At 42.5% G+C, this 14,091-nt stretch overlaps 1 protein-coding gene across 2 annotated transcripts in view; it reads left to right on the top strand.

Moving 5' to 3' along the window:
* otog (otogelin) overlaps window positions 1-14,091 on the top strand; it is a 100,750-nt gene that overhangs the window by 71,490 nt on the left and 15,169 nt on the right. For both annotated transcript variants that reach the window (XM_024263082.2, XM_024263084.1), the window contains 14 exons: window positions 1,152-1,269; window positions 2,749-2,828; window positions 3,475-5,822; window positions 5,940-6,117; window positions 6,218-6,369; window positions 7,752-7,841; window positions 7,933-8,110; window positions 9,776-9,996; window positions 10,177-10,315; window positions 10,592-10,780; window positions 11,849-12,058; window positions 12,154-12,258; window positions 13,460-13,564; window positions 13,651-13,752. In XM_024263082.2, the coding sequence (XP_024118850.1) occupies window positions 1,152-1,269; window positions 2,749-2,828; window positions 3,475-5,822; window positions 5,940-6,117; window positions 6,218-6,369; window positions 7,752-7,841; window positions 7,933-8,110; window positions 9,776-9,996; window positions 10,177-10,315; window positions 10,592-10,780; window positions 11,849-12,058; window positions 12,154-12,258; window positions 13,460-13,564; window positions 13,651-13,752 (4,215 nt within the window). The remainder of the gene's footprint in view (window positions 1-1,151; window positions 1,270-2,748; window positions 2,829-3,474; window positions 5,823-5,939; window positions 6,118-6,217; window positions 6,370-7,751; window positions 7,842-7,932; window positions 8,111-9,775; window positions 9,997-10,176; window positions 10,316-10,591; window positions 10,781-11,848; window positions 12,059-12,153; window positions 12,259-13,459; window positions 13,565-13,650; window positions 13,753-14,091) is intronic.

The raw sequence follows: 14,091 nt of genomic DNA, 5'->3' as shown, positions 1-14,091 counted from the left end.
CCGCAGGGCCACGCTGTTCCGACTGGCCAGTAAGTACACAACCCTAATGTCACCTAGGGGCTGAAACTGAAGGCTGCACGTCTGCAGAGGCTGCGCGTCTGCAGAGGCTGAACGTCTGCAGCCTCTGCAGACGTTCAGCCTCTGCAGACGTTCAGCCTCATTAACCAATGTTTCATTGCATCTTTCTAAATTTGATTGCAACAATTCCCCAGAAATTTTTTGCTCAAATGAATTATGTTTTCTCTTGAGGCAGAATAATATGCAACTTTGTTCGATGACTGTAGAATTCAGAGTTTTCTCAAAAGAAGTTAGTTTATAAGATTTAATTCCAAAGGAAAGATTCACATAAATTCCAAAATCTTTGTAAAAAGTTTTATTACTTGGAAGGACGTTTCATGAATGAAGCTCGTGTTGTCTTATAGGTACATGACTCTGCGCTCAAATACCTGAAATGTTGTGAATTTTGAAGATACAATTTCTGCATTTTTAAAAGCAGCATCCTATTATTTTAAGATGTGTCAGTGCTGTGTTGTACGGATTCAGAAGTTGGACCACTGACAAGTTGAAGTCAAAGTCCCATTAGTTGTCACGCACTGCAGTGTGTGAAATTTGTTCTCTGCATTTGATCCATCCCCTGGGGGAGTGGTGAGCTGCAGACACAATTGTGCTCAGAAACCATTTGGTGGTTTAACCCCCCAAACCAACCCTTTAATACTGAGTGTCAAGCAGGGAGGAACTGAGTCCCATTTTTTTCTAGTCTTTGGTCTGACTCGGCATGGATTTGAACTCTCGACCTTCCAGTCTCAGGGCGGACACTCTTCCACAAGGCCACTGAGCTGGTAATTGATTGATAAAATTTCACAACAAGTTGCCACGAAGATAAAAACTTTCAGTTAAATCTTTTTTTTTTGGTAGATTGAACTGCTAAGATAACAATGCACATCAATCATTCTGGTTTTTCTTTAATTCGGGGTTCAAACTGTGACTGAACTGACTTACTAAATGTCAGATACATCTAAGCTCCTCCCTTCACTGTGCACTCAAAGATAGACTGCTTCAAAAAACACCTGAAAAAAGAAAAACGAAAGACAGTTCTCCCTGAAAGCTCCTTCATCCGTGTGGAAACTCAGTGTTTTTTGTTTTGTGACCAGGTCCTGGTCCAGACACCCAACCTGGTCCTCGGTGTCAGTGGAGGTACGATGCTTGTGTCAGCCCCTGCTTCAGGACCTGCAGCGACCCCTTGGCTGAAGCTTGTACTGGGATCCCACTGTGAGACCTTTGACCTTTCCAGTGAAAGTGCTGTCTGATCAAATGCTGAGTCCTTCAGATTTACCTTCAGTACAGGTTATAAACTATAAAAATTGTAGGGCTGGGTTGATAAAATTCATTAATCGGTTTAAGCTTAATAGATCAATATTAAATTCATAAAATTATAAATCGATTTAGCACATAAAGCTGAAATCCACTAGACTGATGCTAACGCTTGATGGATTTTCCCATAAGAAGGCTAATGCTAACACTTGGTCGACCTAAACATACATTGCTGACTAAATGAACATCTTTCTAAACTCACAGGTATAAATTTTCCATTTAAATACAATTTTAAAGTAACCATTTGTGTTCTAAAACACATTTTTTGCTCATTCTTTGCTTATTGATTTTGATAAAAGTGTAATGCTATAGCATGATCACCACTTAGTTTGTAAAAATAAATGTAGAAAAGTTTTGAAAAGTTGCATTACTTGCAATAATTCTTCTATGAATGCTGACACTAGTTGCTGAAGATGAAGCTTTTTGCTGAAAAGGCAAAAGCGATTTGCAAAATATTAAGTTTCCTAAAAGACTGGACATTTTTTAACAAACTATGAAAGAGCGCGGAAGTTGACATACATTTCTGAAAAATGTATGGTAATATTGCTTAAAAATCCCTAATACGTGCAAATTTTGCAAAAATATTTAGTGTGTTGCTTAAATATGAGCTAAACTCCAATTAGCCCAAGAAAACCTTAGTAGATGACAAATTAGCCAAAAAAGCTCACACTTTGCTTAAATACCAGCTAAACTAAATAGCCTAAAATTGCTCAGTAAACTAAATTAGTCAAAACGTTAGTATGTTGCTAAAAAAGAAGCTAAACTCCATTTTTTTTTTTAATTACCATAAAAAATTAAAACATAGCCCATGAATATATTAATGGAATCCGGCCCCCGGGCCTTGACTTTGACACCTGATTTAAAGGCTTGCTAATCTATTTAAAATTTTAAAATTTGAGCAATTTCTCATTCAATTTCAATATGCGGCATATTTTACTTAATATTTCAAAATCTATAAAATTTGTGAAAACCAAAAGTACAAGCAGTAATGTTCTGAACAAGCTGAGTGTTTTGATCCCAAGATTGCTGAAAACCGCTGAAAGTGTGATTGAGTTTTTACGTGCCGAAAAATGTATGGAAAGGAGCAGGAGAACCACTATAAAAACGATCATTTGTTTGGATCGTAACAGGAAAGGATAAAACCTTTTTGGTTGAATGTTTATTCCATTCCGTGGGTCGTCCCCTGTGGTTCCTCAGGTCTGATTAATTTTATTTTTTTTAATAAACTAAATTGAGTAGAATTATTGTTGGGGGTTTTTAAAGACATCTTTGGATTTTATTTAGGATTTTTTGTTTTCCTGTTTTGGTTTCAGAGAAGCTTTAAGATGTGAGTTAAATGTATTTGTTGGTGTTAAAGTTTGTTCTTCTTTGTCACAGAGTGGAGGGCTGCCTTCCCTTCTGCCCCCCACACATGGTCCTGGACGAGATCACCCGTCGGTGCGTCTATGTGGAAGACTGTAAGTGGCTATTTATGTGCTGTAGAGATTATTTTTGATATTTAGCTGATCATTTTAGAAAGCTTTTCTATCAGTCTGAAGAAATGTTTACACCAACCCCGCCAACGTGCCTTCAAGCAACCACTCCCAATGAAAAGTCTATGTGAGCGCGTAAATGTGCGTTTCGAGTTTCCACGTTCAAAACTCTTTCAATCATGCGTGACTACACAAGTTTCTACAACCATTTACAGACTCTATACCAGGGATGCCCAAATCCAGGCCTCGAGGGCCAAACTTCTACTGCGTTACCAAAAACCCTGCCTTATCTGCTCCTGATAGGGCTGGCCAATAAAACGATAATAGAAATCCTGGAGGGTCTGGTTTGTTCTGTGAAACTTGAAAACACTAAAATGTATTAGTAGAAATAATACATGTTTTTTTAAATGGAACTGATTAAGCATTCTGTTTTATTTACGTTCTCTTTTGAAACTTGAAACCTTATGCTGAATTTACAGTTACGTTTTTTATATATATACCTTTTCTTAGTTTTCTAAAAAAAACAAAGCAAAAGCAGTTGCATCATGTTCCTTCAGTGCATCTGTTATGTTTAGAGTCCCTGCGCTGCAGGGCTTTTCTAAAGTTTACCATTTTCTTGGACAAATTTCAGGCTTTGGGATTCCAGCCGCCATTGTTCCCACCACACCCCCAGCTGGAACCATCTCTGCTCGTCCCAGCCCAGGAACAGCTACTTCCACCCCCTCCTCCATGAGGACCACCATCCACACCATCAAACCCACCTCTCAGCCGGATGTTGTCACACCCTCCAAAGCTTATGGGCCTTCCAGGACCAAGGAGTCTCCGTTTTATACAATCAGACACCCAACTGCAGTGGTACCGCTCTCTAGTGCGGTCGTGACGGAACATCAGTCCACTACTTCATCAAAAACAACAACAACCAGATCACCAAGCACTACAGTTAGCCCATTTAGCTCCTCCAGAACCCTGATCTCTGCTGCAACTTCAACCACAACCTCAGCAGAACACTCCAGAACTTCATTGTGGGGTTCCACCTCGAGTACTCTTTCTGCTGAAGTATTTACAAAAGAGAATATCACAAAGGCAACAACAGGAGTCTATCAGACGGGCAAATCTTCCACCCCAGCTCTTTCTCCAGTCTCAGAGCCGTCTATGGTCACACAAAAGGCAACTGCTCCTGGTCCAGATGCCTCTGTAGATACAGGAACCAGCACCAAATCTACAACCGGGAAGGAACCACCTGCAACATCACCTGCCAGTCTGCCTGGTTTACTCAGTAAACCATCCACAACATCCATATCAGTTTCACCTCCAGCTGAGAGAAAAACTATATCCATGCCAACATCGTCTACAGAAGAGAAAATACAGTCAGTTACAGCAGTGATGCCATTCAGCACCAATAAAACAACCCAGCAGACATCCCCTACTGACCTCCCTTTGGGGAACTTTACTACAACCACCATTTCCAAGCTACTTCCCACAAATGTCACCCACATCACACCTGCCACAACAGCTGCCTCATCAGCCACTACAGACTGGCAAACAACAAGGAGAATGACCACAACAGAACTTCCAGAATCTAAAATCCCTGGAGTTTCTACAAAAGGTGCATCTCCACTTTCAAAGATTACATACACAACATATCCTACTTCCTCTGTGTCCTGGCCTGGAGCTGTCCCAGTGACAGACAAAGCTCTCACCAGTGGTGTGACTTCTAGACCTCTAGTTGTTCCTGAGAGTTTCAACACCTCCACAAATCTTTTCACCACAAAGACTACCACAATATCAGTGTCTCCCAGAGAAACCACTGCTATAACATTGTCAAAAGCAACAGGAAGCTCCACCTCTCCTGTCACTACTGATCAAACAACCAAACCATGGCGTCCTCCCCATCGAGAAACCTCCTTTACCACAGTCTACAAACCCACTGTGAAGGCACCATCAGAGGTCTCTTCAGAAACTGTGGTTACCTCCACTAAAGACCCTCACCTTTTAGTCACACCAACCCGAACCTTTTCCACCGGCAGAACTACATCAGAAACTCCAACCACAGAAAGTGGAGCCACTACAACCAGAAAACCGGTTACCACACAACCTATGCATGGCACTTTTGAGAGACCCCAGACCACGGCTTCTACTGCTGTACCACCACCACCCTCTGTTGTTACCACTACATTCACGTCTGTTGTTGCCCAAAGGATCACAGAAGTATCGCAGACAGAAACAGGACAGTTTACAACCAAAGCTATAACTCCTCCTCCTCCACCTGTCTATCCTCTATCAACCAGAACCTCAGACTTAGCTACAAGCCCAACTACTGTCCAGGACACAGCCATTACTCTGTCAGTGTCCACATCCAAATTTGAACCCACTACAACATCTGACATCACCAGACAGACAACTACCTCCAGGACAACAGCCGCAGTACCTGTAGCAACAACAGTTACGTCCAATATCACGTCAACCATCAGACCCACCACTGCCAGTTCCAGCACAAGAACAAAGCCCTCAGAAGGAACCACGACATCAACCACAGTTGGACCCTCAACAGTTGTGCCAAGTCACAGCACCACTCTCACATCCAGAGTGTCATCTGCAACTGTGTCTAACACAACCAAACATGTCAGTGCAACAGATCTTCACCTAACCACTAAAATCACCTTAGATCCTGAGTTTGTTCCAGGCACCTCATCTATATCTACCCCCAGAGTAACCACTAGTCAGTTCACTTCATCTGGGAGGATCTCCCCAGCCCAAGAGGCCGATGTGTCCCCCTCAAAAGTGCCCACACCCACACAAATGTCTGAGATTTCTGGTTCCAATACAACTTTAGCTCCATCTACTACCACAAACAGAACGACTGCAGCTTTTGGAGGGACTCGTCCCAGTGTAGTTGTGCCTTCAGCACATGCAGGAACAACCAGTTATAAAGCAGATGATACAACTTCCATGACTGTACCACCTTCAAGGATGTGCACTGTAGGTCAACTTCACTGTAATGTAGCGGATCTTTGATTCAGATCCATTTTCAGATTCAGTCATGTCTACTGTGTGCTGACTGCTGGGTTTTCATGGTACTGTTCTGTTGTCTCCCAGCCTCCGTATGTTGAGATTGTGGATGAGTGCACCAAGTACATCTGTGTCAAGAACCAGCTTGTCCTGTTCAACAAGTCCCAGAGCTGCCCCTTCTCAGCTGAACCGCCAAATTGTGGCTTGCTTGGTTTCGCAGTTCTGGTCAATGGAGACAAATGCTGCCCTAAATGGGACTGTCCATGTAAGGAAACGCACTAACATTGTAACTAGACTAGGTGGTAAAGAAACATTCTTGGCCTTAAATAGTTTTGAATTGAATAATTAATTTCAATGTCTTCCAGGTCGATGCTCGATGTTTCCTGATCTGAATGTGATCACATTCGATGGGAACAGTGTTGCCATCTACAAGGCGGCCCTGTACATAGTTACCCAGCTTCCCAATGAGACGGTTACTGTGATGGTGCAGGAGTGTCCTGCTGACTCTGAGTCTCTGGTGAGCGACGCCTTCTCATTTCAGAAAGAGACTGAATAACTAAACAAAAAAGTGAACTGTGCTGGTAAACATGAAGATACTCTAGTTTCTGAAATCTCCATAAATGATTTAATTTCCTTTAAAAGCCAAATTTGTTTGGTTATATAATGTTAATGAGGAAGTCTTATTTAAACATCCTTCACTTTAAGAAGGGGCGGAGACCACAGGGAGCTCTGAGTTTCCTGAAAGAAATCTTCACCAGAGCAGGTTACATTCACAGAGTCAGTTGCCATAGTAATGAACTCTGAGTTAAGCTTACCCTGCAACGTGAAACGGGTTTGGTTTAACACACTTTCATGGGTTTAAGCTACCTCTGCTTCTGAAATCAGAAATTCAGAGTTTTGCTTAACTCAGAGTTCACAAACTCAGAGTTTACAATCTCAGAGTTTCAACAAAACCTGCTTCTTGAAACGAGCCCCAGGTGTTATTTTCGGGTTATTTCCTTGCAGGTGGGTTGCGACTTCTCGTGAGATGTCTCAGCTGCCTACAATGATCTCATTTGGGTTTTGTTATTTAAGGCATCTCTTTTGTTGTGCTCATCATGGGAGCGTATTTCCTTGTTGTGATGTTCTGGCCTTTGAAGTAACACATTACCAAAGACGTAAAGTTTTGTTGTGGTAGTATTCATATTTTAGCAGTCAGAGTGTCGTTTGTGTGGACATCCTATGGGGCACTTATGTATCACGTGCACACCCCGTGTGTGCAGCACTTGTATGCGGTCAGTAAGGAGCCAGTACCCACCTTACTAACGACTCGAGTGGCGTGAGGACACTGTATGATAGCATCGCCATGCGTCATAAGTGTGTGCAACTTCCAGTATCCTTACAAATACTTCTCAATACATGGGATAGCCGTGGTGCAAAGGTAGGGCAGTCGACCTCTGATTTTAAGATTGCAGGTTCAATTCCCACCTTACCCCATGTGTCAAAGTGTCCTTGGGCAAGACACTGAACTCCGCATATCCTCTGGTGGTTATAGGTTGGTGTCAGTGTTCACCAGTAGAGCTGAGTGGTGAGTGGCACTGTGTGAAGCTTTGAGCCTTCAGGAAAGGTAGAAAAGCGCATTTTCATTTGCACAAAGATGGTATGTTCCATTTTCATGACGTCGCTTAAGGTGGTGCCATGTTAGACAGCGGAGCAACCATCAGTGTGTGAAAGTGAATGGGACTGTAAGCCACTTTGGGCCTTAAATCAAGGTAGAAAATGCTACTTAAGTATTTACCATTTACTATAATAATAAACAAAAATCCTTACGTATTTCATATACTTGTAAACAAGCATCATATTGACTCTTGGACAAAGTTACACCAGTTCACCTGCCTTATTTTCTTTCCTTTTAATCAGCTCCTTTGGAACTTCACCAACCTGTGTCTGGTGTCGCTAAACATCACTCATAAATCCAACCATGTGGTCATCAACAGGCTGCAAAGACGGGTAAGAAACACTTCGGTTCTTGTTTACAGCATGAAGGGATTCATGATAATATAAAATAAGTTATGAAAATGTGTTTATTTCAATCTGCTAGCTCTACGTCAACACACGGTACGCTAAAGCCCGCTTCAAAAAGTACGGCTTTGAGATCTACGACACGGGAAACATGTACCTGATCCGAAGCCCAGCTGGCCTCAAGCTGCAGTGGTACCACAGCACCGGCATGATGGTGATTGAGACAGACAGCAAGCTTCCTACCATGGGCCTCTGTGGTGAGATGAGAGTTAACTGTTTCAGATCGTCTCTCTTTAGCATCTCACTCCAGCTGGAGATCATTTTTATCTAGAGTGTAATACTGTCAGCTTTCTACACTGATAACCGTTTAGACTCTGTCTATTGAGTAAAAGAGCCTCTCATTCCCTTTGAATTTAATTTGATTTAAATTAAGACTAAACATAAACTACCATATTATACCAAGACTATACCTGCTCTGGGATTGGAAGAATCTGGGTTTGACCCCTTCAGCCCATAAATCACCACAATCCAGGACTCTATAGGGATGAAGAGGTTAAATCTTAAGTAGAGTCTTACCACAGACATCAAAATTTCCTTTTAACTTGCAACACAGGTTCAATGTTCATTTTTTTCTGTGTAGAGCCCAAAGACGGCCTTCAAATTTCCATAGCTGTGCATGAACTAGTGAGTCTTGAACACAAAAGCCTGAAACGTGCATTACATAGACTTTTCATTGAACATGGTCATTTGAAGGAGTGTTTCTGAGGGAGCTGTGAATGTAGTTCGAGGCCTAAACACAGGACAAATGTACCTGATTAACCACCTGAACAACATTCTGGAGTCCAGTTGGTCATACTGGTATAGACTGGCTATAGTAGGAGTGCTCCAGTGACGTGTGGTGAGGTTCACGGCTGGTGAGGAACTGACGTCGTCAGTCAGATTTACAGACATATGAACCCTACAGAGCAGCTTATTCACCGTTTGATTAACAACCGTTAAAGTATGTTTCAAATTTCTTCTCAGTATTTTTCTTCTGTTTACAAACTGTAGCATAGAAAAAAAAACTCCCCAAGATTGTTATTAAAGACTTACTTTCACTTCTGAATGAAGTCTGTGCTGCTCCTGCTGAAGAAACAGATGAATGTTCTGTTTGTAGAAGTCTTTCTTTTATTTCTTCAGTGTTCAAAGTCTCTCTGTCTCAGTAGAGATCACTACCAGAGACGTGTCTAAACTAATTCTTGAGTTTAGGGGTTTAAAACGAAATCGTCCAATTAGAAATAGATGCTTAACAATATTAAAGAGTAACTGGATGACTGCCCTTGACTTGCAACCACTAATTCTATTATTTTTTTTGCTGTGGTGTCACAACCTCTGTCTGCCGCGCCTAGTGGTGTTTTTAAAGCGCATTTTTAGCAGATAAAAAGACTAAATGAGTCACAAACTGGTACCAATGTAATCAGGAAGAAGGTAAGAGATAAGTGAATTAGGTCATTTTAAAATACGGCGTCTTTTATGATGATGACAGACCGAAACAATACAGCGCATGCGTCAGCTGCAGCTAGTCTGTGTGTGAGACGTATTTGAACAGGAAACTCGTAAATTTGCTGCTTTTTTACCGAACAAACGTTGAAACCCCACAAAGAAAAAGGTAATCCGAGATTAAACATGTCTAAAAAGTATATCCTTTGATTTTTATTTAAAATTTTAAAAAGTAGGTTCATTTTATATAATTTATGCATTTTTTCAGCTATATTGTGCTGGTAAGTCACTGCCTCACCTGACTGCACCTTACTGGCGTGCTCCAGCTTAACTTTAAACCGTACCCTCATAAAAACGGGGTACACTGAGATGCTGTTTTTTAAAAAAGGCCGGTCGGTGTAGTCAGATTTTGTTTTGTCAAACCTCCTCCATGAACCTGTCAGGTGTCTGCGATGGAGACCCAGTGGATGACCTCACCCTTCCCAATGGTTCCCTGCTGGGAGCAGGTGAAGACCCCGCTCTATTCATTGACAGCTGGCAGGTGTCCAACACCACCGGCTACATCAGCCAAAGCCGCCGGCGGGACCTCAACTGCTCCACCAGTGACTGCTCCACCTGCCTATCCATGCTGGAGGACAACACGTTTACAGCTTGCCATAACTTTGTAAGGAACAGCAGCTCTGAACTTGATTTCCTTTAGATGCAAACCTGTTTGGTTGAAAAAATCGAAACTGACATGAAGCAGCTATGAGAATGTTTTTTGTTTACTGAAGCTTCTAAAGAACCCATCAGGATCAGAGGAATTCATCGTAAATCCTGCAGATTGATTGTTTTTGTCTTCCAGGTGCCTCCCAGTACATTTTGTGAGGTTTGGGTGCGAGACTCTGAGTACGTTAATAACCAGTGTGTGGCTCTGGCTGCTTATGTGGCAACTTGTCACAAGTTCAACATCTGCATTGAGTGGAGGAGACCGAACTACTGCCGTAAGAAAATCCTTTTCTGCTGCCCTTTTGTTTTTTAGAAGAAACAGTTTCAACAAACAGGAGCAGGACTCACATTTGCACTGTGCTAGGCTTAGTTCTAGTTTTATACTACCCACTGTCAGCTGTGAGGCAATGGGAGTTGCACTAGCAGCCAGCAGGTTATGGGGTTTGTTATGTTGCCATTAGAATCACTACATACATTTCTAAGGGATTGCCTTTGGAAACAGCAGATATAAATGAATCTTAAGAAATGTGATGTTTGTCTTTTTTTTACAGCCTTTATATGTCCCACCACACTTCGGTACCAGGCATGTCTGCCGGCATGCACGTCTCAGTCCTGTCCCAATCACGACTTTGACGCAGATCCAGATCAGTGCTCAGGCTTGACTGAAGGCTGCGTCTGTCCTGAGGGAACACTCCTCCATCGACAGTACTCTGCGCTCTGCATCCCCCCAGAGAAATGCGGTAAGTTCAGCAGTGGGCTGACTCAGTAGGCTGCTGGATGGGACCAGGTTTAGAACATAGGCTTGGTTTGTACTTGTGGAGGTGGTTTTAGTGTTGCATTGAGTTGAGAATTAGCTGTTCGGATCATTTTTAGACTTTTGGCTACTTAGCTCGATGAATACTTTTCAAGCTTTCTACACTAAATTTGCTGCTTTGCTTTACTCTTTTCTATCATATGATTCAGTTCTAGCCAGGCTTTGGCTGTACGTCAGATTGACCCAAATCAGTCTTTACAAATTAACAAATATTCTGTTTCAAAAGCCATTTTTATAAAAAAAAATGTGGACTCAAATCCCCAAATCGGGGCCATCTTTATTTGAAACCCAAATAAAACATAAAACAAAAAATACTGTCCAAAACTTAATGCTAATTATTCTAAAATAAGCTTCATTATTTTCAGCTTCAAATGTTGTGTTTTTAGGTTTCAAAACTCAAAATTTTAATTTCAAAAGTTATTTTTCAGTTTTCAAATCTTTTTTTCAATTTCAACTCTTTTTTTTTCGTTTTCAAATCTGAAAATTCCAGTTTCAGAACTCTAAGGGTTAAAATGGATGGATGTTCATGACAAAGATCCTCACATCACGCCGCCATCTTGAACGTTTATTTCTACTCTTTGATCTAGTCACTGAAAACGTCACGTGCCCAAAGCTGAGTCTCTGATTGGTTGACAACAAGCTCGTTCCGCCCGCCGCCGAAATCGTGCCACACCAGATCGCGTCTTTACGTTAGGTGTGTTTGAGATCACCCAGCGCCTCGTCTGGATCGTTGGTGAGACCAGGCGGCTGCAGGCGGGGGCTGGTGCGGATGTTACTGGGGAAAACATTTGACTCTACGTTGCTCTGATATTCATTCAGGTTCCTTTGGCTAAAAGCTTCTTCTCAAACATGTGTAAACATGTTTTTTGATTAAAATGTTCCTGATAGCATTTCTTTCTGTTTCTGCCATCATGCTCCTTGTCATCAGAAGCCTCTTCATTCTTTGGTGGGCAGATGTCCCGTCACTCACATAGCTGTGTGTGTTTGTATTCAGCCTGCACAGACAGTGCTGGTGTTCCTCGGGCCAGCGGTGAGGTCTGGAAAGCCTCCCAGGACGGCTGCTGCATGTACCGCTGCGACAACGACACCATCCTACCTGTGCAGTACGACTGCTCCAGTTTGCCTCAGCCTGTGTGCCGGCGGGCCGGAGAGATGATCATCAGCATGGCCCACGACTCCAGCTGCTGTCCGCATAAAGTTTGCAGTAAGTCCAGGAGAATGAGAATAGGGCTTTCATTCTTAAACAAAATACTGGATGAAGCAGTCTGTGATGTGATGATGTGATGTCTGACTCTGTAGTGTGTAACCAGAGCCTGTGTGACCAGGTGCCTCCCACCTGTAAATACGGGGAGAAGCTAGTGTCGTACCACAGGGAGGACTCCTGTTGTCCAGACTATGTTTGTGGTGAGTTTCTACTGGAGCTAAACTCTCCTCCAAACGTTCAATTCCATTCATAGCATTATCTTTGGTTGACAATCCAATTCATTGTAAACATTGGTTCATTTTAAACAATTCAATTCACTGACCTAAAATGGACCCAGGCATGTGCGATAAAGTCAGAGAAGACTACAGAGAGATGATAAAAGAGGACGCCTCCTGGAAAGAAGCTAGAGGGGAAAAAGTCACGAAGCTGCATCGTTATCCATGACTGTTGTCACGGTAGACTGGTGAAAGTTGCAGTAAAGTTACGCTGAAAATAGAAAGTTGCGCAACAAATCGCAGGGCTTGCTTGAATTTGCGTTAATATTTGCGATCGCAACATTGCAAAATCCTGGAGGGTCTGCATAGTAAAATCCAATGCTTGCTCTCTCAAATTATCTTGCGAAACAGCGCCCCCTGGTGTAATGGATTCTCATTATTTACCTATGCCGAAATTCAAATTGAAATGCAAACTGTCAGACGCTCATCAGGGTGGGGCCTAACACTTCCCTACATTTGCTAAATCCCACCTCCGCTTCCTTTGGTTGACCAATTAGAAATATTAAAGACTCAACCAACCAATGGAGTTGCTTGGTGTGGTGAATGTGCTATCAGGTAGTGAATCATCTTCTATGTGGATGACTGCGACTCCAACTGCTGTGTTAAAGCTCTTCAAGACTTTTTTGGAGCACATTTTTAGGGCTGCTTTGACAGTGGCTGAATTCTAAATTACAAAATGTATTTTCATATTAAAAGCCTGACTTGCATAATCAATTGTCAATTGAAAAATGTGTTTTCAAACTGCATAATCAAACTGATCATAAAATTGTCAATTGAGGATTGCATGTTGCTTTGAATTATGGAATTATGGCTGTGAAAGTCGTGTTAATGTCATATTTCATGTCAATCTTAGTGTTTTAACAGTATAAAAATACTGTGCAAACCTAAGTGTAACAAAGTTGTGGGAACATACCGCAGAGGGAAACTTAAAACATGCAGTATCCTCCATTTTTTTCTGTGCTCTACAAAGCTCTTATTTCATTTTTTTGGTGGTTGAAAAACCGAAAAAAAACATGACAACAGAAAACCTGTGGCATGAACTCCTCGAGCCAAATCCTTCTGGGAGTCGGGTGAACAAAAAGAACAGGTTTCCTGCTGTCATTTACTTTGGGGCTGTGTGTTTCAGAGTGCGATGCTGGACTCTGCACGTCGAACATTCCCACCTGCAGAGAAGATCAGACCCTTGTTGCCACCAGAGTGGACGGCAGCTGCTGCGTGGCTCACATCTGCAGTCAGTTCACCCTCACCGTTCTGTCCGTGCACTGGTGAAAGAGCAGCAGCTTGACTGTTGTGGGTGCTGTTCTCTGCTTCCTGCAGTGTGCTCCTCCTGTGTGGCCACGCCCCCTCTCTGTCAGGATGGCGAGGTGCTTGCTGTCAACAACACCACCACAGACCGCTGCTGCCCCATTTACCAGTGTGGTGAGCTCACACACCCTTTACAAGTCAGATTTCCCTGCACTCTCTTCTGCTAATTACCTGGATCAAGTGTTTTTGGCCAGTGAGAGGCTACAAGTGCAGGGCAACTGAGAAACACAGGACAGCCATGTTACATTTTGTTTAAAGGTGTAAGTAGATACGCACATTTTATGTCTGTTATTTCCTGGATTGGATGTTACCCAGCCAGCTGGGCCCATGTGGTTTCAAATTGGGCAGAAAATGTGGGTCCCGATTTATTTTGTCTACAGTTTCTGTGGTGGCCCCACCTGTGTTTGCCCACATTGGCTTAAGACAGGGGTATTCAAGTCCAGGCCTCGAGGG

The sequence above is a fragment of the Oryzias melastigma genome, unplaced genomic scaffold (genome assembly GCF_002922805.2).
Source record: "Oryzias melastigma strain HK-1 unplaced genomic scaffold, ASM292280v2 sc00236, whole genome shotgun sequence".
Taxonomy (NCBI): Eukaryota; Metazoa; Chordata; class Actinopteri; order Beloniformes; family Adrianichthyidae; genus Oryzias; species Oryzias melastigma.
This window is presented reverse-complemented; position numbering and strand designations above follow the sequence as displayed.